This window comes from Macrotis lagotis, chromosome 8, assembly GCF_037893015.1.
Source record: "Macrotis lagotis isolate mMagLag1 chromosome 8, bilby.v1.9.chrom.fasta, whole genome shotgun sequence".
Lineage (NCBI taxonomy): Eukaryota > Metazoa > Chordata > Mammalia > Peramelemorphia > Peramelidae > Macrotis > Macrotis lagotis.
The window spans coordinates 106,110,806-106,135,447 of NC_133665.1; the positions used below are offsets into that span (position 1 = coordinate 106,110,806).

The 24,642-nt window shown below is 48.7% G+C and overlaps 3 protein-coding genes across 5 annotated transcripts in view; 1 reads left to right on the top strand and 2 right to left on the bottom strand.

The window, feature by feature from the left end:
- Positions 1-21,138, top strand: part of RNF123 (ring finger protein 123) — a 122,443-nt gene extending 101,305 nt beyond the window's left edge. For both annotated transcript variants that reach the window (XM_074197955.1, XM_074197956.1), the window contains 4 exons: positions 19,664-19,803; positions 20,244-20,338; positions 20,549-20,634; positions 20,728-21,138. In XM_074197955.1, coding sequence (XP_074054056.1) covers positions 19,664-19,803; positions 20,244-20,338; positions 20,549-20,634; positions 20,728-20,830 — 424 coding nt within the window. In that variant the 3' untranslated portion in view covers positions 20,831-21,138. The remainder of the gene's footprint in view (positions 1-19,663; positions 19,804-20,243; positions 20,339-20,548; positions 20,635-20,727) is intronic.
- Positions 5,589-17,072, bottom strand: AMIGO3 (adhesion molecule with Ig like domain 3). Its single transcript, XM_074197957.1, has 2 exons — positions 6,816-17,072; positions 5,589-6,203 (listed from the first exon to the last, which is right to left on the bottom strand). The coding sequence occupies exon 1, from the start codon at positions 15,807-15,809 to the stop codon at positions 14,292-14,294; it is 1,518 nt and encodes a 505-aa protein (XP_074054058.1). The 5' UTR covers positions 15,810-17,072; the 3' UTR covers positions 5,589-6,203; positions 6,816-14,291.
- GMPPB (GDP-mannose pyrophosphorylase B) lies at positions 17,926-24,422 on the bottom strand. Of its 2 annotated transcripts, XM_074197960.1 has the most exons (10): positions 24,340-24,422; positions 24,087-24,234; positions 23,835-23,915; positions 23,702-23,750; positions 23,457-23,599; positions 22,830-22,988; positions 22,652-22,730; positions 22,437-22,564; positions 21,643-21,825; positions 17,926-21,549 (listed from the first exon to the last, which is right to left on the bottom strand). In XM_074197960.1, the coding sequence occupies exons 2-10, from the start codon at positions 24,216-24,218 to the stop codon at positions 21,418-21,420; spliced, it is 1,086 nt and encodes a 361-aa protein (XP_074054061.1). In that variant the 5' UTR covers positions 24,219-24,234; positions 24,340-24,422; the 3' UTR covers positions 17,926-21,417. The 2 variants fall into 2 exon arrangements, with proteins under 2 accessions (XP_074054061.1, XP_074054060.1); XM_074197959.1 differs by having other exon boundaries at positions 22,437-22,730.
- Positions 24,423-24,642: the final 220 nt, after the last annotated feature.

Below are 24,642 nucleotides of genomic sequence, written 5' to 3' on the forward strand. Positions count from 1 at the left end.
CATAAGGCCCAAGATTGATCATGTCACTCCTCTGCTTAAAAACCTTCAGAGATTCCTTGTTGCTACTGAGAGAAAATTCTGTATTCTTGTGCTGACATTATTTAAATGGCCTTCCTCAATCTGGCTCCAAGCTACCTTTTGGTCTTATCTCACATTCCTGCCCTTCACAAATTCTATGTTTTAACTAGACTAGATGACTAGTTATTCTGCAGTTGTTCCATGCATCTGCACGAGTTAGCCTCCATTTCTAGAGTGGGTTTTTCCTCTCTGCCTCTCAGAATCCTCATCTCCAAGCACCTAGATCAAATGTTTCCCTCTTGCCAAAGCCTTTCCAAGACTCTCTCAATTTAAGTTAATGCTCTTTTCCTTCTCACTGTACCTTGAATTTATTTATCTGGGTTTGTTATATTGCTCTGGTAGAAGAATATAAGTTTCTTGATTGTAGGGGTTATTTCATTTTTGAATTTGTATCCCTAAGGACTAGAGTTGTGCCATACTAAGATTATAGGATCAGAAATATAACTGTAAAGCTGAAAGAGACCTCAGAGGCTATCATGTCTATCCTGGGGCCTAGAGAGATTAAGTGTCCTACATGGCTTTGAAGGATAGAGGCTGAATTTGAACCCAGTTCTTCTGAGAACAGAGTCAGTGCTCCATCCACCATACCATAGTGCCCCCTGTTAGGGATTTAACAAATATTGATGAATTGACTTTAGATTATGTGACATGGGCAATATTAGACAAAAGTGGGAAAGTAGTGTAGAATCAGATTTTGGAGACCTTGTAATTCTAGAATCTGACTATTCCAAATACAATGGGTGCCACTGGAGAAAGTTTTCTTTTTTAAATTAGAAAAGTAAATGAGGGGCGGCTAGGTGGCGCAGTGTATAAAGTACCAGTCCTGGAGTCAGGAGTATCTGGGTTCAAATCCAGTCTCAGATACTTAATAATTACCTAGCTGTGTGGCCTCGGGCAAGCCACTTAACCCCATTTGCTTTGCCAAAAAAAAAAACCTAATTAAAAAAAAGAAAAGTAAATGAACAGAGTGGTGCATTGAAAACTTACTAATGGAACATGTGAAGAGATTGAGGTGCAGTAAGAAACTAGTTAAAAGGGGATTATTGTAATTCAGACAAAGATGATAAAAATTTGAACTAGCATAGAGACAGTAGGAGTAGAAAGGAGCAGGGCAGATAGGTGAGATATTTGGGGCATATAAACAATTGGCAAGACAAGGCAGCAAAACAGGAGTAAGGAGAGGAAAACGTCAAAGAATATTCTGAACCTGAGTGACAGTGATATTGATGGGACATACCCAGAAAGTAGAAAAGTTGGGGACATTGCAAGGAGTTGGGCTTTACAAAGACATGTGGAAATTCATCTGGCTGCGCAAGAGCACTGAGAACAACTATTTGTCTACTTGTTAATAACATTATCAGAGGTCTGTCATTGTCTGGAGCATGTATCCAAAATATAACAGAACCTTTTAAGTCTCATCAAAACAAAACTGCTTCCCATTTTTGGTGATTCATGTGGGCACAAATGATATCACCAGAAGGAACCTACAAAGTATTGCCAAAGATTTTGAATCCTAAGCAAGAAACTAAATACCACAAGGGCACATGGGTTTTTTTTTTTCACTGTTGTCTTTGGAAGACATGGAATATAAAAGAGAAAAACTGGTTTGGGGAAGAAATAGTGCACTGAGAGGGTAGTATCTGATAATGTGATTTGGTCTTCTGGACAGACCACAGCCTAAAACATAGGGATGACAGACTCCTTACCAGGGATGGAGTGTACCTAACAATGAGGGTGTCTTAGAAATCATGAGTGGATATGATTTGAACTAGAATGGTGGCAGTAGTAAAAGTAGAGTAGTGCCTCTCTTTGTCCACTAAGCTAGACACCATAAGAAGCAGATACACTGAAGGAAGAAGAGCCAACACTCAACGCACCCAAAGGTTCCACAGAACAACATTTAAGAAAGAAGCCAGGAATAAAATCCATTACTTCAAACAGCTATATATGAATGCCAAAAATATAGACCAATAGGCAAGAGAAACTAGAGGTCCTAATGCGGGAAGGCAATATGATTTTATAAATATCATTGAGATGTGGTAGAATGAAACATAGACTGGAATGGGTTCATGTTGAATGGGTATATCTTAGTCAGAAAAAACAGGATGAGGGAAGGTATCATTATATATCAAGACAGTATACCCATGTGAATGGGAGATGTGGGGAGATGTTAAGAAAAGTGGAAAGCATTTAGGTGAAGAGCAGTGGAAGAGGGTAAAGTGATTTTTGTCATCAGAGTGTACCACCATCTATTTGGACAGAAAGAGGAAATAGATGAAGAGTTGAGAAGCAGATCATAAGTCTGGCACAGAAGCAGGCTTAGGAGACTTCAGTTATCCAGACATCTGCTTAGTTTATTTTCTCTGCCAAAAAGAGATAAAATGATTAATTTTATCCTTCAAAATGTGCAGAAACTGTACTGAACCTGATTCTCACTTTCTCACTAATAGGCAGGAACTAGGGTGGAAATGATGGGAACCTTTGTGGGAGTTGGAAAGTGGAATGAGTGGTCTCTCCATCTTAGAATTTGTGATAGTGAAGGAGAAGACAACTGGGCAAAGCTTGATATGAATTGTGGATTTGGGGAAAGCAGATTTTAGAGGGTTTATAGGAAGGACCAGTAGATTCTCAGACTAAAATTTTGTTGGGGAAGTCAGGCCTGGAGGAATGGGAAATTAAAGAATAAATTTAAGACAGAATTCTGAGGAAGAAATTATCCCTGAAGAGAGAGTTGGCTGAGAAAACCCATATAAATATATAGGGAATTCACTTATCTCCTTTAGATATAAAACCGAAACAAAACAAAACAAAAAGGACATACATTACTAAGTTAAAAAAAAAAAAGCAACTAAGTAAAAGTTACCAGAAAATGGGAGCAAAAGCAGGTAACAAGATAAATGAAACAGTATTGCAGAGTTCTATAAAATAGCCTCTAGTGACAGTGAGCTGAGGCTGGTGAGAAGTTTAGGCCAGTTAGGGCCTTTTAGTTCTCTGGGGGAAATGAAAAGAACTGCAGGAGGAATAGCAGAGAATCCCTGCTTAGGATAGATGGAATGGCAATAACTGAAAACAGAACGAATTCAGAGCTGCTCAGTTCTTATCATGCTTCTGTCTTTCCTACCATGGAGAATTATCTTTGTAGTAGAAATGACAAAATATCCCAAATAAGAAGATGTTAAACTTCTCTTAATGAATTCAAATCACCTGGCCCAGATGCATGATATCCTCAGGTACATAAAGAAGTAGCAGATGTGGCTTTTAAGCCATTATCATTGATCTGTGAAAGGTCACAGAAAACAAGAAGGTTTCTACAGGACTGAAGACCAACTATTGTCTGTTTTCAAAGAAAGGAAGAGAACAGAATCTGAAAAGTAGATAGGCCAGTGAAACTTTATTCCTGGGAAAATTCAAGAGTGATTCAGTAAGTGTATTATTAAATGGATTATTAATATCCATAATAATTGCTATATAAATCTGATGATGATGAAAACCTGGAATGGGCTCAAAGGAAGCAGGGGTTATAGAGTTAGCATGGCAGCAAGAAACATTTATCATGCCAGACTAACTTTATTTCCTTTTATAGCTGAGCTATTAAAATGATCAATCAGGGGAATGCTTTCAACAGTTTACCTATATTTAATTACCTATATTTAATGATGTATCTACCAGTATTTTTGTGGAAAATATAGAAATATGTGGACTTAGAAAGTAAAACAATTATATAAATTTAGAACTGTTTGAATAACTAAGACTCACTGTCCATTTAGTAGGAAAATCCAGGGAGAGTCATCCTAGGGTTAGCCAGACCTTGGGCTATAAACACTTTTTTATCAGTTGCTTAAATGATATCTTTTCAAATTGCTAGAAAATACAAAGAAGAAGAAGAAGAGCAACAATGAACATGCTAGGATGACAGAGTCATAATCCAAAAAGATCTTGACAGGCTAGAGCATTGGACTAAATCTGATAAAATTCAATAGGGAGAAATGTAAAGTCTTATATTTAGGTTCAAAAAATCATCTTCACAAATACAGAATTGGGGGAAGCACAGTTAATTTTCTGGGGGAAAAAGCACGGGTGGTTTAGGAAAGAAAGAAGGAAAACAAGCGTCTGTAGATGCCTCCTCTGTTTCAAGCACTGCCCTAAGGACTTTGCAAATATTATCTTACTTGATTCTCACAACAGCCCTAGGAAATAGGTGCTATAATGATCCCCACTTTATAGATGAGGAAGCTGAGGCAGAGGGGAAGTGCCTTGCCCAGGGTCTCACAGCTAAATAAGTGTCTGAGACTGAATTTGACTTCAAGTGTTCTTGACTCCAAGGGCTTTGGGCCCCATGGCTCCCCCCCCCCACCAGGTAAGTAGATTAGCCCTGGTCCCTCTTGTTTAGGAGAGATGCAGAAGGGACAGACTGACAGAGTCACAAAGACTTCAGAATGTGGGGTTGCTTAGCATTCTAGGGAGGGATGGAACCCCCTGCAGAAAACAATTCCAGGGTCTTTGTGTGGAAATTTCTGAGAAGGTTGTAGAAGTAGGAAATAGTGCTCCTCAAGACAAATAGTACCCAAAGAAGAGGTCATTGGAATTGGACAGAGACAGTGTGACAGGTGAGGGATTCTAGAAGACAAGAGTCCTGCAGCTTGGTTCTTATGGCCCTTTATTGTGACTGAGTTTCTTCATCTATGAAATGAGTGGTTGGAATAGATAATTTCTCAGGACCCTTATGGTACTAAATCTAAGATCCTGTGATCAGATGTCACCAAAAGTCCCTTTCAGCTCCAAATTCCATGGTTTCCTTGTTAGGTCAACAATGGGATGGGATAGCCAGACAGTCTAGAGTCATCTTGGGCTTCATTAAGGGAAGTGGTTGTCTATTCTCTCTTCTGCCTTGACCAGACCTCACATGCAGTCTTCTGTTTGGTTCTGGGTGCCATATCGCTAACATTAGAATTTTCTAAAAGTGGAATCAGTAAAAGAGATTCTTCCCTCTCCTTGGAGGTGTTCAGTGGAGGCTAGATGACGAGTTGAACATGTCAGAAATTCTTTTGGGACATGGATTGGACAAGATGACTACGAGATCCCTTCTAATGGCTAATATTCTGTGATTCTTAGGAAAGTAGTGATTAGGACAATGGGACATTCCTTATTTAGTATTTTATTTTTCTCCAAGTACATGTAACAACAGTTTTTAATATTTTTTAAAAATTTTGAGTTAAGGAGCGGCTGGGTGGTACAGTGGATAGAGCACTGGCCCTGGAGTCAGGAGTACCTGAGTTCAAATCCAGCCTCAGACACTTAATAATTACCTAGCTGTGTGGCCTTGGGCAAGCCACTTAATCCATTGCTTTGCAAAAACCTAAAACAAACAAACAAACAAACAAATAAATAAATTTGAGTTATAAAGTCTCTTCCTTTCCCCTTCCTAGAAAGCAAGAAATTCATTATATAGGTTATACATGTGAAGTCATGCAAAATATATTTTCATATTAATCATATTGTAAAAGAAACATAGATTTAAAAATAAGCCTCAAGAAAAATAAAGTCAAAAAAGTATCCTTTAATCTGCATTCAGACCCCCATCGGTTGTTTCTTTGAGGAGAGATGGCATTTTTCATCATAAGTCCTTCAGAGTTTTTTGGATCAATGCTTGGATCAACTGCTGAGAATAGCTCATTCACAAGCTGATAATCTTACAATATGTCAGAGTACATTTCACTTTGTATCAGCTCATGTAAGTCTTTCCAGGTTTTCCTGAGAGCATCCTGTTCACCATTTCTTAGAGCAGAAAAGTATTTGATCACCATCACACTGCACAATTTGTTTAGCCATTGATGGTCATCGTCAATGGGACATCCTTAATGCCTGGATCTGTAACTACAGAAAGTTGGACCTCTTTTTCATGTCACCCCATTAGCTGAATTAACTGGACTTAATGAATGAGGTGTGCCGTCTGTGATATCTTTTCTTTATCCAGCCACTGGGGCTAGAGGAATGTAGTGACCCTTGGGGCTTCCTGCAGCCCCAGCAGCCCTACCCAGATCTCCTGTGTTCCTCTTTCAAAGGAACGATGCTCCAGACAATCTGGTTGCAGAATACTGAGTGTTCTCTTTTCTTCATATTTGCCCCTTGAGACAAGACAGAAATACATAATTCTTGAATCAATGAAAATCTGGGGACTCTAAATGGAAGGTGAGTAGTTTAAGGAACAGTTTTAGTTTTTAGGGTATTCTTCTAACAGAGGACCTAGGGATTTAGAAAGGGTACTTGGTCTGAGATGTCCTGCTTATGGTGTTATAGAAAGAGAACTGACCTTGGGATATATCAGTGGATCCCAGTCTGAGTTTCTATTCCACTTGAAATACCTTGGGCTGTCACTTTACTACTTAGCCTCAGGAAAGTAGTTTGTGAACCTTAAAGCATATAGAAATGGCATTTCATACTGATATTTTTCTGGGTAGGGTGGTTCAAAAGCCTAATAATCTACAAAGTGTCTGACTAGGAAGAGTAAAGGACTGCCAAGGGGGGTATATGGATATGGACCTTTAGTGATTGTTTCCCAACTCCTAGGTTCTCAACTCCTGAATCCCCTTTATCAAGACTTTGACCAGTATAGGGTTGAGGAAGGAAGGGTGGGAAGAGAGAGAAAGTGGGGACCTGAATGGTAACATCTGGAGGATGATTTAGCTGTATTGCATCATGGAAAGAGCCTCAGTTCTAGTTTTGACTTTGTCACCTACCAGTTTTATGACCTTGAGGAATTCATTTTCCCTCCGTGAGCCTCACTTTCCTCTTCTATAAAATGTAGAGATTGGATTAATTGGACCTCCTATGCCCCTTTCACCTTGATGAGATACTGAGGCCAACTCTCCCTAATGCAGGCAATTGGAGTGCTTAGTGAATCTTAATGTGCCTGTCCTTCTAGCTGATCCTCCATCTGTCCCCTGCCTCACCAGACTAGTTTCATCTAATGCTCTAGAGCAGAATAGACCCATAGTTCACCTTCTCATACCTGGGAGGCTCTCCCAGTGTTTGTTTGAAACTCTCCATAGGCAACACTGAATGACCACAGGCATTGTTGGGCAATTTTGGTTTTGACCATGGACTCTATGAACTAGAAGAGCCCCTTGTTTGCATGTAGCACTTATTGGATATTGTTGGATACATATTTCTGTCTGTTAGAACAGAAAAATGAGCAGGAGAGGAACTCATGTCTCCTCACCCCAAACCAGCCTGTCCTTGGCCTACTAATGACCCACACACAAGAGAATAATGGATGCTGGGCTGAACCAAGCATGCAGGGACCTATTAAGGAGGTTAGACTTGGGGTCTAGAAGACTGAAGTTTCAAATCATGCCTCAGACAGTTTTTAGCTTTTTGACCCTGGAAAAGTCACTAAATCTTTAGTCATAGTTTTCTCATCTGTAACGTGAGGATAATAAGACCCATCTTCTCATAGGCCTTCTGTGGGGATTAAAGGAGATAATTTATGGCAATGGCTTTGCAAATCGTAAAGTGCTACATAAAACTTAGCTGTGATTTATTTATTTGTTTATTTATTAATTATTAGGCAGGAGCCCTCAAATGGGAGTCAAAACAAAAGACTTGGGATTCATTCTAGCTTTTTCATATAATTAGCTGTGAGCAATTGACCAGTGGGACATTTCACCTCTTTGGGATTTTGTATTTCCATGTGTGAGATGAAGAGGTTGGACTAGATGAATCCCAAGACCTGTCCCAATCCTGAATTCTGAGTTTTCCATGACTGTCATAGCTTTGGCATCCTCTCCCTCAGAGGGGTGAGTGTATGTGTGTGTGTATGTATGTGTGTGTGTGTGTGTGTGTGTGTGTGTGTGTGTGTCCCTGTGAGCTCATGCACATGTCAGAGAGGAGGGAGTGTCAGAGTGTTTTTCTAATCATGGCATTGGATTTGGCCCAGGCTTTCTATGTGACACTCCCCCCGCCACCAAGACCTCCACATCCCTTGTGGACCTGTTTCCTCTTCTGTAAAATGAGGGGGTGGTAGTGTAGTTATCCTGAAGGTCCTTCCTGGATCTTCTTTCCATGGTCCCATAGCTTAGTGGGATAGGTGTGCTTTCCCTTTCTTCAGAAAGCTTGGAGAGCTTCCCAGGCTGAGGTTTTCTTGTAGTGGGGGTATTCATGCATTTGTGCATCCTTCACTCATTCACTCAACAAACATTTGTGCATGCCTACTTTAGCCTGGGTCCAGTGATCAGATCCTTGGAAACAGATATCTAGGACTTAGGCCAAGTCGTTTGAGGAGATGTGTGGCCTTCAGTGGATCTGAGAGCAGAGGGTGAATACTATTCTGCTATAAGAAATGGTGAACAGGATGCTCCCACTGAAGAGGGTGGAAGGTTTTGTTTTCAGAAGCATTGCCACACACAAAGCCAAGCTAAAGATGCCTTGAAAGGAGTAAGAGGTGGAGGTAGGGGCAGCTTCCAGAGCCAAGGAAGTCCTGTCTTTTCTCCAGGGAGGCCATAGCAGGCAGGACACATAGACACCAGTCAAGTTCCAGCAAGGGGGACTCAGACTTAACCCTCATTACTCCTTTATGTTAGAAAGAACTTAGAGTTGAGTTGAGAGTTGTCTTTGAGTTCTGCAATTTATGAGCTGTATGACCTTGAACCTTAGTTTCTTCCTGTGTAAAATGCCCCTAGGCTCTTCAAGGCCCCCAAATTTCTTAATTTGGCTGGGATAAACCCTTTCTTTCCCTTGGATCCCAAAAATTTTCAGAAAAATCTTTGAGGGGAAAGAGCATGATAAAATAGATTTTCATTTCAAGATCCTGGAAATCTTCTCCCAAGTGTCCTTAATCTGTCCCTAGTTGCCAGGATGACTTGAGTCCTCCCCTTTTGCCCGTCTAAGTCATTTCTGAGCCTGGCCTTGCTTTGCAGCTGATGATCCCCTAGAGACACACTCTTCCTGCCTGCCAGCCTTTTCTGGTGTCTGTGCTCCTGCTTCCTGGGCACTTGTCTTTCCTTCCCAGTCAATTCTAAGTCCATTTGCACACCTGAAGAATCTAATACCCAAAAGAACCAATTAACTTGCTGACGATCAGTTGCGATTTGTTCTCAGATAGTAATTACTTAAAAGATTGACTTCAGGGAAGTGTCCATCAAAGCCTATCTCATAAATATTACCCAGGGAGTGAAGCAGTAACATTGTTTTCACCAGTTGTAAGAGAAGGGTAGTCCTATGCTAGCCCTCACTGACTCTCTGTTCTTGGCTTAGTCTGTTGCCTGGGACACTCAGACCTTGAATCTGGGCATCTGCAGGGTTGTCTGTCAGTGCTGCGGAGAACCTCTGCATCCCTAAGGGACCCTCATTAAATTTTCAGAGTTCTGCCTGTCAGTGGACAGGCTCAGGCCAGGGCCAGGAAGGCTACTCTGTTCTTCTGCAGAGACTGAGGGAATCTTGCAGGCATGAGCATCAACCCTGGGGTCCTTTAGCAGTGTGGTTTGAAGTATCATCCTGGGGGACTTGGCAAGATCTGACTTGACCTCCCCAAAGGAGGAATCATCTAGCTTTTTGTCCTCTTTTCCCCGGCCTCATCCATGGGAAGGGGAAACTGCTATTATGTTTGTTTAAAAATCACTCATTCAGAATTACTTCATTCCAAGGAACTCGTGGTAGTGTGTGTGTGTGTGTGTGTGTGTGTGTGTGTGTGTGTGTGTGTGTGTTTTAAGAGATTTGAAGAACTGAGGCACATAATATGCTTTGCCTTGGGTCACTCATTTTGCTAGATGCAGAATATTGAGTAGAACCTGGCTCTCCTGGCTCTCAGTCCAGTATCCTCCCACCAGGATGCTTGGTTGTGACCAGATTTCGTGGGGTGGTTTTTAAATTATTAATAATGCTTGGTATTTGTGTAACACCTGACATTTAAAAGCTTCAAGTGGGAGGCAATATGTTCCCCTGGCAAGAGCAGGGGCCTGGAAAGCTCACTTCCTCTCTCCTGAATCCATGCAGGAGGGAGTCCAGGCTCCTAAGAGAAGACAAGTATTAGCTAATAATGGTGCCTGGTAATCTCCCAGATATCCATGGGGAAGTCCCTTCTTTTACATGGACCAAAGGTCTTTTTCACTTATTTCAGTCATGTCTTACTCTTTGTGACCCAGTATGGATTTTCTTGGCAAAAATTCTAGAGTGCTTTGCCATTTTCTTCTCCTGTACTAAAAGGCCTACTTCCCCTTAAACTAAGAGTAGATGCAGTTTCCTTACCTCACTTTCTAGGAGGTGGAGGTCTGAGGGACTGCTATCAGAACTGCTGGCTCCTTACTACTTCCTGTAACCCTGCCAGCTCTCAGTTGTCTATATTGGTGGTAGGCATTTAGGATAGTGGAAAACATCTGGTTTTGGAGTCAAATGATGCGATTTCAAATTCTGACTGGGAGGCATAGTGGGTAGAGTATGGGGCCTGGAGTCAGAAAGACTCATCTTCATGAGTTCAAATCTGTCCTCAGACACTTACTAGCTGTGTGATCCTGAGTAATCACTTAATCCTGTTTGCATCAGTTTCCTCGTTGGTTGGTAAGATGAGCTGGAGATGACAAAGCACTACAGTATCTTTGCCACAAAAATCCCAAATGGGGTCTTGAAGAGTCAGACATGACTGAAAAAATGATTGAAAACCATTATATGATGTTAGGCAAGTCATTTAGCCTTCTGCAGCAGGTCCCTTTCTGCTTTAAATACTGTGTTCCTGTGAATTGGCAGGGATAAACTGAAAACTCTGTCTTTCACTTTGGAATATTATTCCGTGTTTTAGTCCAATTTTCTCTTCCTCATCCAACCTAATTTAAGCTGTGGGCATAATGAACGGGTCAGTCCTTCCTTAGTCTGGACAGCTAACAGAAAAGGTAGATGAATGCAGGAGCAACCAGACTCAGTGGTTTTTCCTTTTTAAAAGATTTCCCATTTTTTGTTCTTAAATTTTTTCTTTATATTGAATGATCTTCCTACCAGGCTTCCCTTCTTTGGGCCTGACCTTTGGCAGTGAACACCATGTTTTCTGGTTGAACCCCAAGAGTCAGGTTTAATTTCTTAGGGAATCGATAGTAATTCTCAAGGACTTATCTTTCTTATCCTCCAAAGTTCCCACTATCCCATGAGGAATAATCTCCCCCACTTCATTGATAGGAAAACTAATTTTCAGAGAAGTCAAATAACAGGTCCTACAATAAGTTCTAGGCTTAAGGCTCTGCCTAACTGGGTAGTCTTGGCTCTTTTTCTTCATTCACTATCAGAAGGGAGGATGGTCACAATGCCTACTGAATGGTTTGTGTAGCTCTACCTGCACCCTCCCTCTGAGCAGTTCTGTTTGGGAGCATTTCCCTGGGAGGCTGCAGCCTCCACCCCAGAGTCTTAGCTGTGGGTGACAAACAAGCAGCTCCAACTAGAGCTTTGAGGTGTCAGAGACCAGCTCCCATGGAAGTGGTTTAGTGTAGCTAGGGGAGAGAGGGAAACCTCTGAGACAGAATTCCCTACAAGGATTTCTTCACCATGTGTGTCAGGAACCAATTCCAGGGACTTTCTGAACTTATCTGAGAGGATGCCAGCAATATGGAAGATGCTGGTGTCCATCCCTGTTCCTTGGATAGGAAATCACTAGAGATGGACAGAAATGCCTTGCTAATAATGCCTTGGTCTTACCACCTGTGGGACTTTGAGTAAATCACTTCCCTTTACTGTGCCTCATTTTCTACATCTATAAGATCCTCTGATCAGGTAATATTTAAAATTCTTCGCAGCTCTAAATCTCATGACCCTTTGTTTAATAATAATCCTTAACAGACATACATACATTTTTAAATATAATGCATATATACACACATATATGTATGTATGTATGTATGTATGGATCATCATTACCCCAGTGATATCCAGTTAAGTTTATTAAAACCTAGTTTCTGTCTAACCAGATAGATAGACCTAGATCTGGGGTAAGGAAGGAGGAGGAGGCATTAAAGGGGGTGCAGTAGACACAGGAACAGGGGCAGACTGTCCCTTGGGCTATCCTAAATGAACCTTTCTGTGGCCAGACTGTAGACATGGTAAGAACAGAAGACTGTGCTCTGTAAACTTATCCATTTCTAGGCATCTGTATCTTGTTTTCCTTTCCCCAATTTTCCCACTCAGATTTTCTTAAATAACTTTATTGTGCTAAAGGGCAGCTGGGCAGTACAATAAGTCAGAGCATGAGGCCTAGAGTCAGAATGACCTGAATTCAGGTCTGGCTTAGCTGTGTTACCCTGGGCAAGACATTTCACCATATTTGCCCCAGTTTTTTCAACTGGAGAAGGAAATAACAAACCAATTCAGTATCTTTGCCAAGAAAACTCCAAATGAGGTCATGAAGAGGCAAACATGACTGAAAATGCAGAACTACAACTAATCGTGCTAAAATCATGTGATCCTAGCATGGAGAACTGGAAGAGACCTTAGAGATCTTGTATTCCCACCACTTATTTTATAGATTGGCCTGAAGCCCTGAAAGGAGAAAGGGTCTGCTCATGGTCATATAGATAATGAAATAGGGGAGCTAATACTGGAACCCAAATTTTTCAGCCTTCAGATCCAGTTGGGAAAGACAGGTTTTGCTTCACTTCAGTGGCATTGGAGGACAAGAAGTTGGCCTAGCTCCCTGACCAGAGCAGAGGAATGAGTGAAAGAGAAGAAAGGAGGCCCTCAATGAATCCCCCAAAGATGATGGGAGGAAAGATGTTCAGACTAGAAGTTTAGAAAAATAGGCCTTTTTAATTCAAGTTGATTTTGTGACGAATGAAGAGGCTGCATGGATGTCTGTCCTTGGGGTCTTTATTAAAGAATTGCAGAACTACCAAGAGCTGCCACATGGAGACTTGGAGGAGGGCAATAATGGTAGTATTAATTCAGAAATTCTCAACCAGTTGCCAGCATATTTTGCAACTTTGACAGCATTTTGTCTTCTTGAGGAGTATTATTCTCAAAGTAACATACCAAGTTCTGAGGAGGGGTGGGGTTCCTCTGCCTTCCTGCTGGTCTGAACCCATGTTCCCCTTCTCATTCCAGAAGGAGTCCTGGGGGAGAAGAGGGGAGAGGGGGAGAGGGGAGGGGGGGGGGGTCTAATGCAAAATCAACTTGGAGGAAGACCTCAAGGAATCCAACCATTCTCCTACTTGGCTCAGTGTAGAGACCAGTTATTTCCTGGTAGATAAATTTCTGGGCAGTCAGGGTCTGGAAATGTGCACATTGCTTCCCTTATTCAGCTGTTTCTAGTCCTTCCTTTCCTGGGTCCCATGTCTCTTGTAGCATGAGCTAGCCTAGGTATTAATGCTGAAAAAAACTTGTTCTTAAGAGGAAAACCTTCCCTTCCTGGAGGGGAGGTGAATGGTGCTGAAGCTTCCAGGATGCCTAAATCTGGGAGAGATGCTCTTTCCCTAGGTCCAGGTACTCAGTCTGGAAAGACTTGAGCACCAGCCCCTGGATGTGCTGTAGGGATTCCTTTTTTAGCCAGAAAAGTTGCTTGGTTGGTTTCGTAGACAGACGCAGGGAGATGGAGTGACCTCAAGAGCCCAGAGGTATCCTGGCAGCTCTAGTCCCCAGGGGACTGGAAAGAAAGAGTTTGGAACTAGGGACTGTTTGTTCTACTGTGTATTGGATAGAAGACTCTTAGAAACCCCTCCTAGGAGTTGGGCTGAGGACTGGTGACTTGTAAAAGCACCCCAGCAGAGTCCCAGCTGGAGAGGTGCTGGGCTGTTTCCCTGAGCCCTTGGTGGGTACTCCCTTGCTGTTTCCCTGAGTGCTTGGTGGGCACACTCAGGGAAACAGCAAGGAATTTTCTCTTCTGCCTGGAGACCCACCCTTCCCTCTCTGAGGGGGGACCCTACTTGGGTGGAAAGAGAACCCTGGGCCATGCCAGGTGGTTTCCCCCGTCCTCCCTTTGGGCTGGTCCTGATGAGAAATTAAATCCATCGTCAGCTGCTACTAATGGCCTTGTTTCTGGCATGTTTGAATTGTGTTTAATGGATAAGAGGGGATGGGATGCAGGCAAGGCTAACAGATGGAGCAGCAGAGGTATTGATCTAAAGAGGAAAACCCAGCTCTGTGGACCTATGTGGGACTCCTCCACTCCCCAGGCCAGGTTTGCCTCCTCTGTCTGGAGGGCTCTGCCTGCCCCAGACCTTCCCAACATCCACAATGGCCCATCACCACTAAGACATGATGGGTGTGTCAGAGAACATGGAGCTGATGGATTCTGAGTCTGATTTGACCTGCAGGATTTTAGGATTCCTAAGGTCAAAGTCCTCACTGACAGCCAATTTCACCCTGCCATTCTGGCCCTCCTTGACTGGCTCCAGGAAGACGACGTGCTTGTGGGTGCTGGCTTTGCGGCCAGGTCCATCAGCGGCAGGTGGGGTGGAGCTGAGGATGGAGGATTGGGCGCTGCATTCCTGGGGGGGCACAAGGGGCAGAGGACGGCAGCAGCGGCAACAGCAGGAGCAGGGTGTGAGGAAGAGGTAGAGCAGGACCAGGATCAGGCTGACCACACAGCCCAGCAGGGTGGTATAGCCCGTGTTGAAGGACTCGGCCTCGTGTGGTGGAAAGTGGACGGTGACGTTGTATTCGTGTGTTTGGTTATGGTGAAGGCGATTCCCAACTGCCAGGCACACGAAGACCCCGGTGTGACTGGGCTGAGCCTCTTTGATGGACAGGCTGCCATTACTCATCACCTGGATGGTGTTGTCTTGGTTGCCTGGGAAAACAAGGAGCTCATTGCTTGGGGAGACCCATGCGTAGCGGGCAGCTGGCGCGCTGGCATCACAGTGGATGAGCAGCGGCTGGCCCACTTGTACCTCCAGGTGGACATCTGACTCTTCCAGGCTAGGGGCTGGTGAGGAACAGTTCTCAAAGACCTTGTTGTGAGTGAAAAATCGCACTCGGGAGGAGGGCACGTCAAAAGCAATGCAGACGTGTTCCTCAAGATAGTCACAAACGGAGCTAAAGCCGCGCTGTCTCCAGCGGAGAAGCATGTGGTAGAGGTTACAGCTACAGTGGATAGGATTGTTGTGGAGGTAAAGGCCATTCTTGATGAAGGCAGGAAGGGTGACCACCTCATTCACGGGGATGTTGGCCAGCCAGTTGGTGGAGAGGTCCAGGACCCGGAGCTGCCCAGGGCTGAGTCCATGCAGGTCATGGAAGGAGAACGTGGTGAGGTGGTTGCTGCTCAGGTACAACCGACTGAGCTTCCTCAGCCCCCGGAAGGCACTGTGGTCCACAGAGCTTATGTGATTGTTGTAGAGCAGGAGCTCCTCCAGCCCTGTGAGCCCCTCCAAGTCATGATGGCCCACAGCATGTAGGCTATTAGAGGACAGGTCAAGACGGCGGAGTCCACTAGCATTGTGGAAAGTGCCCCGGGTCAGACTCCTCAATTTGTTGTGGGCTAGGCGAAGGATGTGCAGGCGGGGCAAGGCAGCCAGCCAACCAGGGTGGAGGCGGGAGAGGCCATTATAGCTAAGGTCCAGCACTGTGGTCATGATAGGGAGAGGTGCAGGCACAAACTGGAGGTTTTGGTTGGAACAGCTCAGCAGATCTGCTGCACAGATACACAACTTTGGGCAGTGCTGGAGGACGTGGGACATGTTGTCTGGGGAACTGTGGGTGCCCGCCTCAAGCTGGGGCAGCTTCCCCAGCCACAGCCACAGCACACAGACCAATATCAGAGCTGCCATGGTGGGGTGGGGATGGGTGGCAGCCACCCCCTGGACAGCACTTCCCACCCCCACCCCAGGAATAGCCCAAAGGGGATTCCTGGCAGCCTTCGAAGTGGGAAGGGGAACAAAGTCCTCTTGGCACAGGCTTCCACAAGTTGGGAACAAAATTCCCTTTCCCGGATAGAAAGGGCCTCGTAAGCTAGCTGTGCTTGTCAGACCCAGAAAAAAATAGGAAAAGGACAATTGCTTGGGGCCAACTTGGGCATCAAAGAAACATCAGCTTCTCCCTCAGCTGAGTGGCCCCAGTACTGGACAGTGCTACCCCATCCCCAGCCAGGAGCTGCTGAGCTCAGCCTTCACACAAGGGAATGGCCCCCACCCAGTCCCCCAGCATCGTGCCAGCCTGACTGTCTGGGTCAGTCAGCCCCGTGGCCTCACCTCCTGGCCAACTGCCCCCTCTCCAGGTAGGACCAGCCTCAGCTGATGGTGCAGCCCGTGATGCTCGCTCTCACGGCTACCGGACTTCCTTCCCAGCCGTCCTGGTTGCTGCTCCTTGCTTTCTCTGGCTGTCTCTGGCTTGCTCAGTCTGTTGGTATTTACACTGGTGGCCCAGTTGGGAGCTGGGTAGGGTGAGGGGGGTGGGGCTACCAGGCCTCCAATTGGTCCTTGGGAGGGGAGGGGAGGGGAAGGAAGAAGAGGAGGAGGAGGATGCCCAGGAAATTAATGAATGGCTTGCAGTTTCCGGCTGACCGCCAGAGGACAGCATGCTCCCACATGGCTCCTTGGGACTGAGCCCGCCATCCTTTCCTAGGACAGTGGGTTTTATCTTTGCATTTTGTGGAAGACAGAAGGTAGAGGGGAAAGAAGGGAAGGGTCAAAGCACAGGTGGACTGTGCGTGTCCATTTCTGGGCACCACAGTGGCGGAGTGTGTCTGGAGGGCAACCAGGATGGTGATCATTAGGAGCATTTCGATAATATTTAATTAGGGTTGAGAAATTGCTTTATGTGCATGATTTCATTTGATCTGCCACAAAATAGTCCCTGGTGGTAGGAGTCTTATTATCTGTATTTTAGGGAAATGAACTGTGATATTCAGAGGGGCAATGACTTGTCAGTAAGTTGTGGACCTGAGATCTTCCCGAGGGCTTCAAAGTCCAAATCCACTATGTTTTTCCATTAAACTGGGCTGTTGATCCTCGAGGGAGCAGTAACAGGGCTTGAAGGCATTCTCCAGGAGAGAAGATTCCGGCATTTGAAGGGGAGGAGGGAGGGCTGTGATCCTGAAGGACAGAAGCAGGTCCATGTGAGGGAAGAAAGAGAAAGAACATACTGTCAGAGCTGTGTGTCCGAGGGGATCTGAGCTGGTCATTTATGACTATCCCCTTCCCCCAAGCATTCTTGTCCAGGAGACTGGGGAGGGAATTCTTGCCTTGAAGAGGATGGGTGACAACTCACATCCTTGTCACCCTTGCCTTCCCTGGGCTTAAAAAAGCATTGTGATAACCCCCATTCCCTTTTACTTCTTTCCTGCTCTGGTGGATGGGAGGTCTGTCCTTCCCTAAGAAAAGCATCAAGGAGTCAGGCTAGGATACCCAGGATCATTTTCCTGCTGAGCCTCAATTCTTTGTCCTGGGGGCTCAGAATTGTTCCATCAGTGCCCTCCACCTCCAGTTACTCACTTCTAGCTGATAGGAATTAAAGACATTCTAGAGGTCACAGCTTATCGCTGTGACTTTGCTGTATTGATTTGCCTTCTCCTTCCCTTCTCCCCCCCCCCCCCCCACTGCCAAGGGCAGCAACCCAGGTACCACTGGCCCTCGAGCTTTCAAAGACACAGTGCCAGAAGCCCTCTAGTTTGTAGTTAGGCCAGCTCGTTCAGGACCCCATGGGCCTAGAGCTGTCAGGCTGCCTTCAGAACTCCCCCCTCCTCTGCACATGGCTTCAGACCATCTGTAATTCAGTGTGGCACTGAGGGTAGTAGAAAGGTATATCCCAGGGATACTCATCTGGGGGAGGTCAGGAAGGCCTTGTTTGGAATCAAAGGGAATGTCCTGATAAACTTTTGAGCTGTTGAACGCATCTCCCCATTCAGCTCTTTGACCATTGAGTTCTGAAGAAATTGATAGCCTAGAGAGAAAGAATTAAGAGACTGGGGACCCAGAGGGAACAAAGGAAGGACTCATGGAGGCTGGGCTGGAAAAGAGGAACCCTTGGAGTTAGGAACCCAGGGCCAACTTGCTGATGCAATGGGAGCAGCTTTTATTCCTCATAGATTCTCAGAATTAGGAAGATTCTCTCAGGAAATGTAAGTATAGCCTATACCTGAAGAGAAATGCCCATCACGGTAATGAATCCTCACAAGGATCCCATTTCTGTTTAAAGGTCTCCATGAATGAGAACCCTTTACCTCTCAAGCCAGCCCACATTTTATCTTTGGGATGTTTTTCTTTATGTAAAGACAAAATTGACTTCTCTGTGACCCTTGCTCCAGGTCTGCCCCCCCCCCCACCATGGGGCCCAGAAGGCCTCTGCCAGCCTTTCTCATACCTGAGGGCATCCATCTCCATAAGCTTTCTCTCCTTACCCTTTCCCTTTGTTCCCTTTTCCAGGTTGCCCATCTCTGATTCCTTCAGATTTGTACTTCCACCCCTCACTGTCCTGCTTGTGTCCTTCCAACTACATTTCAGCTTGTAGCAATCCTTCCCATAACTCCCAGAATTGACAGCAATATTCCATAATGGTCTACTACCTAGGGTTCTATTGTTGTCTTTGGAAAGATGTCTGCCCACCCTGCCCCTTGCTTGTCAGCAAACATTTTATTAAGAGTCTACCCAGGCCAGACAATGTACTACATGATGGGCATCCAGAGCCCAGGGAAGCCCCACACCCTCAGGCTCCCTCCCAGCAGTCTTAGGAAGCCTTAGGAAGCAAAGGCCTGGGGCTGAACTACCCTCTCTGCCATGGGATGGGTTTCTGGGTCCAGCAAAGTTAGAGGGAAGGCATGTTCGTTCTCTTTAACTAGTAGAGGCTTTCCTGGAAAGGTTACAGGATATGAGCTGTGCAGCAAGAAGGCACTGACTTTTGGGTGGGAAGGAAGGAGTGACAGAGGGACCCTGAGAGACTGGAAGGTGGGTGGGGGAGGCGCTACTGAAGCTGCCACCCCCGGGGGGGGGGGGGGTCTTAGTGATCAGTCCTCAAGGAGGACTCCCAGAAAGGGAAAGGCAAGAACGGGGCCCAGGCTTTTTAATCCCTGGAAGGGCAGAAGTTAGGCAGTGAGATCAGACTAGCTGTGCTTCCCAAGAAGCTAGCTGATATGGGGAAGGAACCCTGGGTGTGGGGACCCAGGGCCTTGGTTCCAATGTGACTGATGCCGGGCAAATCCTCTCCTTTCTCTGGGTCTGGCCTCGAAACATTTACAATGTGGTTGTTGGAGCAGGTGAACTCTGAAGTCTTTTCAACTCAAACTCCTTGCTTCTATTTTCTCTGGCTAGCAGAGGGGGCAGGGAGGGGGAAGGGGAGGCAACCTCGGCTCCCTAGGTGTGGTGCTGGGAGCTGTCTGCTGTGTGGTGCTGAACTAGACACCAGGCTCCTCGGCCTCCTTTTTCCTGCCTGGCCCCACCAGGTCTTTCCTCCTGTTTCACCCCAGATGAAAGTCCTTTTTGCCTTAAGGCCCTTCCTCATCTTTAAGCCTTGGGCACACTCACCCGGCCTGATCCCCCGGCCTGGCCTGCTGGCTCCGTCTCCAGGGTTGAATGGCAACACTGCCAGAGGGGGAGTAGCTGCCATTCATCCTTCCCAGGGGCAGCCAGCCCTTCATCCCAACTCCAGCAGGAGGACAAGAGTGAATTCCATGTGTGTCTACTGTTTCCAGGGCCAAGCGAGCCACCGAAGTGCTCTTAGCAGACCCATGCTTCCAGCTCCGCTCCATTCAGTACCTCCTGGGCCAGCCCGAGCCCACCTCTGGGGCCACACCAGCCTCCCCAGAGAGGAAGCACTTCTCCTTGCAGAGCTGTAAGTACAGCACCCAGGGCAGATATCTCCCTTCAACAGCAGGGTGGCACAAGGAAAAAACCCTAGCTTGGAGTTAAGAGGCCTGGGTAGGGATCCAGCTCTAACAGGAGAATGGGCTTGGATACCAAGCCTAACTTCTTTGTAAAGGCTGCAAAAATGAGGGGTCACATGTCCCAGGCCAGCTGCGGAGGCTGATTCAGTTCTCCTGCCCTTGCAGAGGCCACTGTTCCTATGCCCAGGCCTTCAGCTAACCACTGTGCCTGAGAGGGGAAGGGCTTCAGCTGCACCATCACCCTGCCCCCACTGCCCAGAGCAGCATCAACACACCAACTGCAGGGCCCCAAAAGTGCATACAGCCTCCCCCTCTTCTGAGTAGGGAGGCAAGGAACCCCTCCCCAAAGTGGGGTAGACAGGACAAGCTTTCTCTTCACTCTCCCCAGACACTGATTACATCAACCGGGAGGAACTGACTAAAGTGGATCAGATGCTGGGCCACCTAAGCGAGGAGTCCAAACAGGCAGCTGCCTCCACTCTGGTGAGTGTGTGCCCACCACTGGCCAACTTTCTAGGTGGGTCCCTAAGTCATCCGTGGGCACATCTGGGTTTCTGAGCAGATAATGCATTTGCTGCATTTGCCCACGGGATAGCTTGGCTTTGGAGTACTGTAGAACAAAAATCATTTTCCCATGGGAAGAATTGTGTCTCCACCAGAGTCCTCCTGAGTGCTTTTTCTTTCCCCACCCAGCCCACCAGTGAGGAGGATTTGTGCCCCATCTGCTATGCCCACCCCATCTCTGCCGTGTTTCGGCCCTGCGGCCACAAGTCCTGCAAGTGAGTACCTGACCTGGGGTGGGGGGGTGCTGGGGAAGATTAGGAAGATTCTGAAACTTGGTTCTCTGCCCATCTCTGCCCCTCCCCATCCAGAGCCTGCATCAACCAGCACCTGATGAACAACAAAGACTGTTTCTTCTGCAAAGCTACAATCACAGGGGTGGATGATTACGAGAAGCCAACTTCATCATCTTAAGTCCTTCTCAGGGTGGGGCCCCCAGCCTGCTCCTTGGGTCCCAGGGGTAAGGTGAGGGGAAGGCTGGGTTCACTCATCTCTAGTTTCTAAGCCTCCCTTTCTAGGCGGCTCCTTCCCTAGCCTGGACCTGCCCTGAGGAAACCAGGGGGTGGGGTGGGGGAGGAGAGGCTGCTCGGCGGCAGTTCTTCCTTCTTTTCCCAGTGCACTTCAGAGGATGGGGTCACTCCCAGACTCAGCACTAGCTTTTTAAGAGTGAAGAGGGAGTGGACAGTTCCAGGTGTGCGTATTAAATTATTACTCCAGGATGATCCTGCTTCCCCATTTGTCAAATAGAGGGAGGTAGTAGATGAACTTGAAATGGGGGTACCAGTGGGTAGTGCAGCCCTGCTCCACAACATACACGCCATGCTTAAACAATATAACTCCAGCTTTGTTTAAACTCTTACATTATAAACAGAGCTATTTACAGGGGCCTTCCCCTTCCCTTTGAGGTGAGGGGGTGGGGAGAGGGCTCCAACTCCCTCCCCTTGGAGGCACGAAGCACCTGGCCATGCCAGGGAAGCAAGGGCACTGCTCAGCACCTCAGTTTACATGATGATGCGAGGCTCGGGCACTGATTCGCCGATGGACTTGTGGGGCAATACACTGGCCCCATTGAGGTATAGCTCATCACCCACGATGACATCTTCTCCTAGCACAGTCACGTTCTCCATGCGCACCTGGGTGGGGGGCAGATTCGGGGGGATTCAGGAAGGCACCCCCCCCAACCCCAGTCCTGCCAGTCTCCCCCTCCCCACCACATCCTGGCTCACCCACTGGCCCACTCGAGATCTCCAGCCCACTATACAGGAATCAAGCCATGAGTGAGAGCGGATGTGGGCCCCCCGCAGCACCGTGCAGCGCTTGATACACACGCCGTCCTCCACTACCACGCCAGGGCCCAGGCTGACATTGGGCCCAATGAGACAGTTCTGGCCAATCCTGGCACTCGGATCCTAGGGGAGGGCGAGGCAGGCCTTTAATATCACACACACACACACACACACACACACACACACACACACACACACGGCCTCCAGTCTTGTGCTCAACTCTGGGATAGAGATGAGAAAGGAACGAATGATCTTTGCCCCCCAGGAGCCTGTGCAATCTGCTGTGGGGGGAGGGAGTGAGTTGGAGGAGCCAAGGAGAAGGCAGAGCTCTGGAGAGTCTATCCTCCATGCAAATACCCCAGGATGGCCCAGGCAAATGTCCAGAGGGAGGAAAAGAGAAGAGGACGGTACAGGAGTCTAGCCTGGCTGGAAAACAGAATGCATGAAGGGAAAACCATTGTGGAGCCTTGAGACTGGGCATAAGCCAAGCCACAGTTTCATACAAGAGACTGGAGAACAGAGAGACAGGAAACCAATTATAGATTGTTCCACTATAGAGATGGTGAGGCCCTGGACCAAGGGGCAGAACAGAGGCGGAAGCATCAGAATGCCTGTGACTTGAGAAATAAAATTCATTCAGAGCAGAATGAGTTTTTTAACTTCTTTGCAAGAGCAGGGCAAGGGGGCAGGGAATGGGGGGCAGGGGATGAGGGGGAAGTCAGATTGGCACTTACCACTAGCACATTGCCCACAATGCCCGGGCCGGAGTGCAGCTGCTCAGGCTGCGTCTGCCTCATGGACTGCAGGAAGAGGCACATCCCCGTCAGGAAGTCTTTGGGCTGCCCAATGTCCATCCAGAAGCCTAAGGGGACAGCCACAGGAGCTGAGCAGACTGGGCCGCCCACTCTGTCACAGCCCACCCTGCTCAGCCCGACCCTCGACCATTTACCTGGGAGCTCCATGGCGTACAGCTTCCCTTCCTTGGCCATCACAGGGAAGATTTCCTTCTCAATAGACGTGGGCTTTAACTGTGGGGCGGAGACGAGGTCAGCGCCGCCCAGAGTCACGCTCCTGGCGTGGGCTCCAGGCTCACTCTCCCCACCATCCGGCTACCCCAGCGGGCCCACCTGGATGCGCTGCAACACGCTGGGACTGAAGATGTACATGCCGGCATTGATCTTGTTGGACACAAACACCTGGGGCTTCTCTACAAAGCGGTGGATGCGACCAGTGTCCGCCTCACTCACCACCACCCCGTACTTGGAGGGCTCCTCCACCTTGGTCACCTAAGGGGGGAAGGAAGACCATCGTGTCCAGGTGACGCTGGGCCAGAGGCCAGCAGGAGAGCAGGACAATCGTCACCAAGGCTCCGAGAGGTTCGGAGTCCTCTCTTGGAGGCCTTCTAATGTTCGATCTTCACTTTCGAAGACCCCGACCTCAGGGGGGTGATGCTGTGACAAGGGTGTGAGTCGGATTTGAGTGAGGAAGCTGTGCCGAGCCCCCAGCCTCACTTTCTCCTCCAGAATCACCTGGGTCCAGGGCCCAGACATGGATCAGCATGACTGGAGACGGTGCTGGATGTCAGGCAATCAGGGTAAGTGACTTGCCCAAGGTCACACGGCTAGGACGTCACGGGCCAGGTCACCTCCCCGACCACAGCTCCATCCCCTGCGCCGGGCGGTTGCCCTGGGGGCCTTACGCCCCTCGGCTGCCTCCGGTGCCCACCCGCTCCCCACCACGGGGGCATGTCTCACCACGATGGTGCCCTCCTGCCCGTGGTGCCGATGGAACTGCGCCATGGCGGCGAAGGGGAAGTCGCAGATGACGTCACTGTTGAGGACGAAGAAGGGGTCCGAGTTCTCCGTGAGCAGCTCCCTGGCCAGGGCCAGGGGCCCCGCTGCGGGGACACAGGGTCAGGCGGCCGGCCGGCCCGGGGCCTCCGGCCTCAGCCCAGACCCCCGCCCCGCGCCCCTCGCCCCAGGCTCCGGCTCCTACTGACCTGTCCCCAGGGGTTCCTGTTCGTGGGACAGGGAGATCCGGATCCCGAGCTGGAAAGGCAGGGCAGAGGCGGTCAGGGGGGCGGGGGGCAGAGGGGGCAGAGGGGGCACCGCCCGCGGCCCCGCCCGGCTCACCCGCAGCTCCTGCTCCTTCATCTCCTTCTCCAGCGCCTCCGACATGTAGCTCACGGCCAGGATCACATGGTTCACTCCTGCCTGGGGGAGAGTCCCGGGGTCGCGGCGCGGCCCTCCCCGGCCCCGGCCCCGGCCCCGGCCCGGCCCTCCCCGGCCCCGGCCCCGGCCCCGGCCCCGGCCCTCCCCGGCCCTCCCCGGCCCCGGCCCCGGCCCCGGCCCCGGCCCGGCCCTCCCCGGCCCCCGCGGCCTCACCTTCCTCACCAGCGCCTCCACCTGGTGCAGCAGGATGGGCTTGTTGCAGAAGTCCACCAGCGGCTTGGGCGTGCTCAGGGTCAGCGGCCGCAGCCTCGTGCCGTAGCCGCCCACCAGGATCAGCGCCTTCATGGCGCCCGCGCGGGGCCTGGGGGAGGGAGGCGGCGGCTCAGCGGGCGCCGCCCGGCCCGGCCCGGCCGCCCTCCCCTCGCAGGCCCCCGACCCGCGGCCCCGGGCCCCGGGCCCCGCTCACCGGCCGCAGCTCCGGGTCCGGGTCCGGCTCCGGCTCCGGCTTCCCCTCCCGCCCCGCCCCCTCCGCTCCGGGCCTCCCCGGGCCACTGACGGGCCGCGGCGGGGAGCGGGGCCGGGGCCCGCCCATGTCCGGGCGGCTTCGGCCAATCGTCGGACGCCTACGTGTCACGGCGGTGACGCCGCCGCGCCGCGCCCCTCTGAGCGTAGCCAATCAGAGCCCCGGCGCCCGAGGCGCCATGGCGACGGCGGAACGGGCAGGCGGGTCAGTCGCCCATTGGCGGATCCGAAGACGTTCGACGGCAGG

Bases quoted from the DNA above. Each gene is read 5' to 3' on its own strand.
- AMIGO3 (XM_074197957.1), bottom strand. From the start codon at position 15,809: ATGGCAGCTCTGATATTGGTCTGTGTGCTGTGGCTGTGGCTGGGGAAG.
- GMPPB (XM_074197959.1), bottom strand. From the start codon at position 24,218: ATGAAGGCGCTGATCCTGGTGGGCGGCTACGGCACGAGGCTGCGGCCG. The intron at 21,826-22,436 runs GTAAGTGCCAAT...GCCCTCCCCTAG, and splicing joins TTGTGGGCAATGTGCTAGTG to GATCCGAGTGCCAGGATTGG. The intron at 21,550-21,642 runs GTGAGCCAGGAT...CCCCCCACCCAG, and splicing joins GATCTCGAGTGGGCCAGTGG to GTGCGCATGGAGAACGTGAC.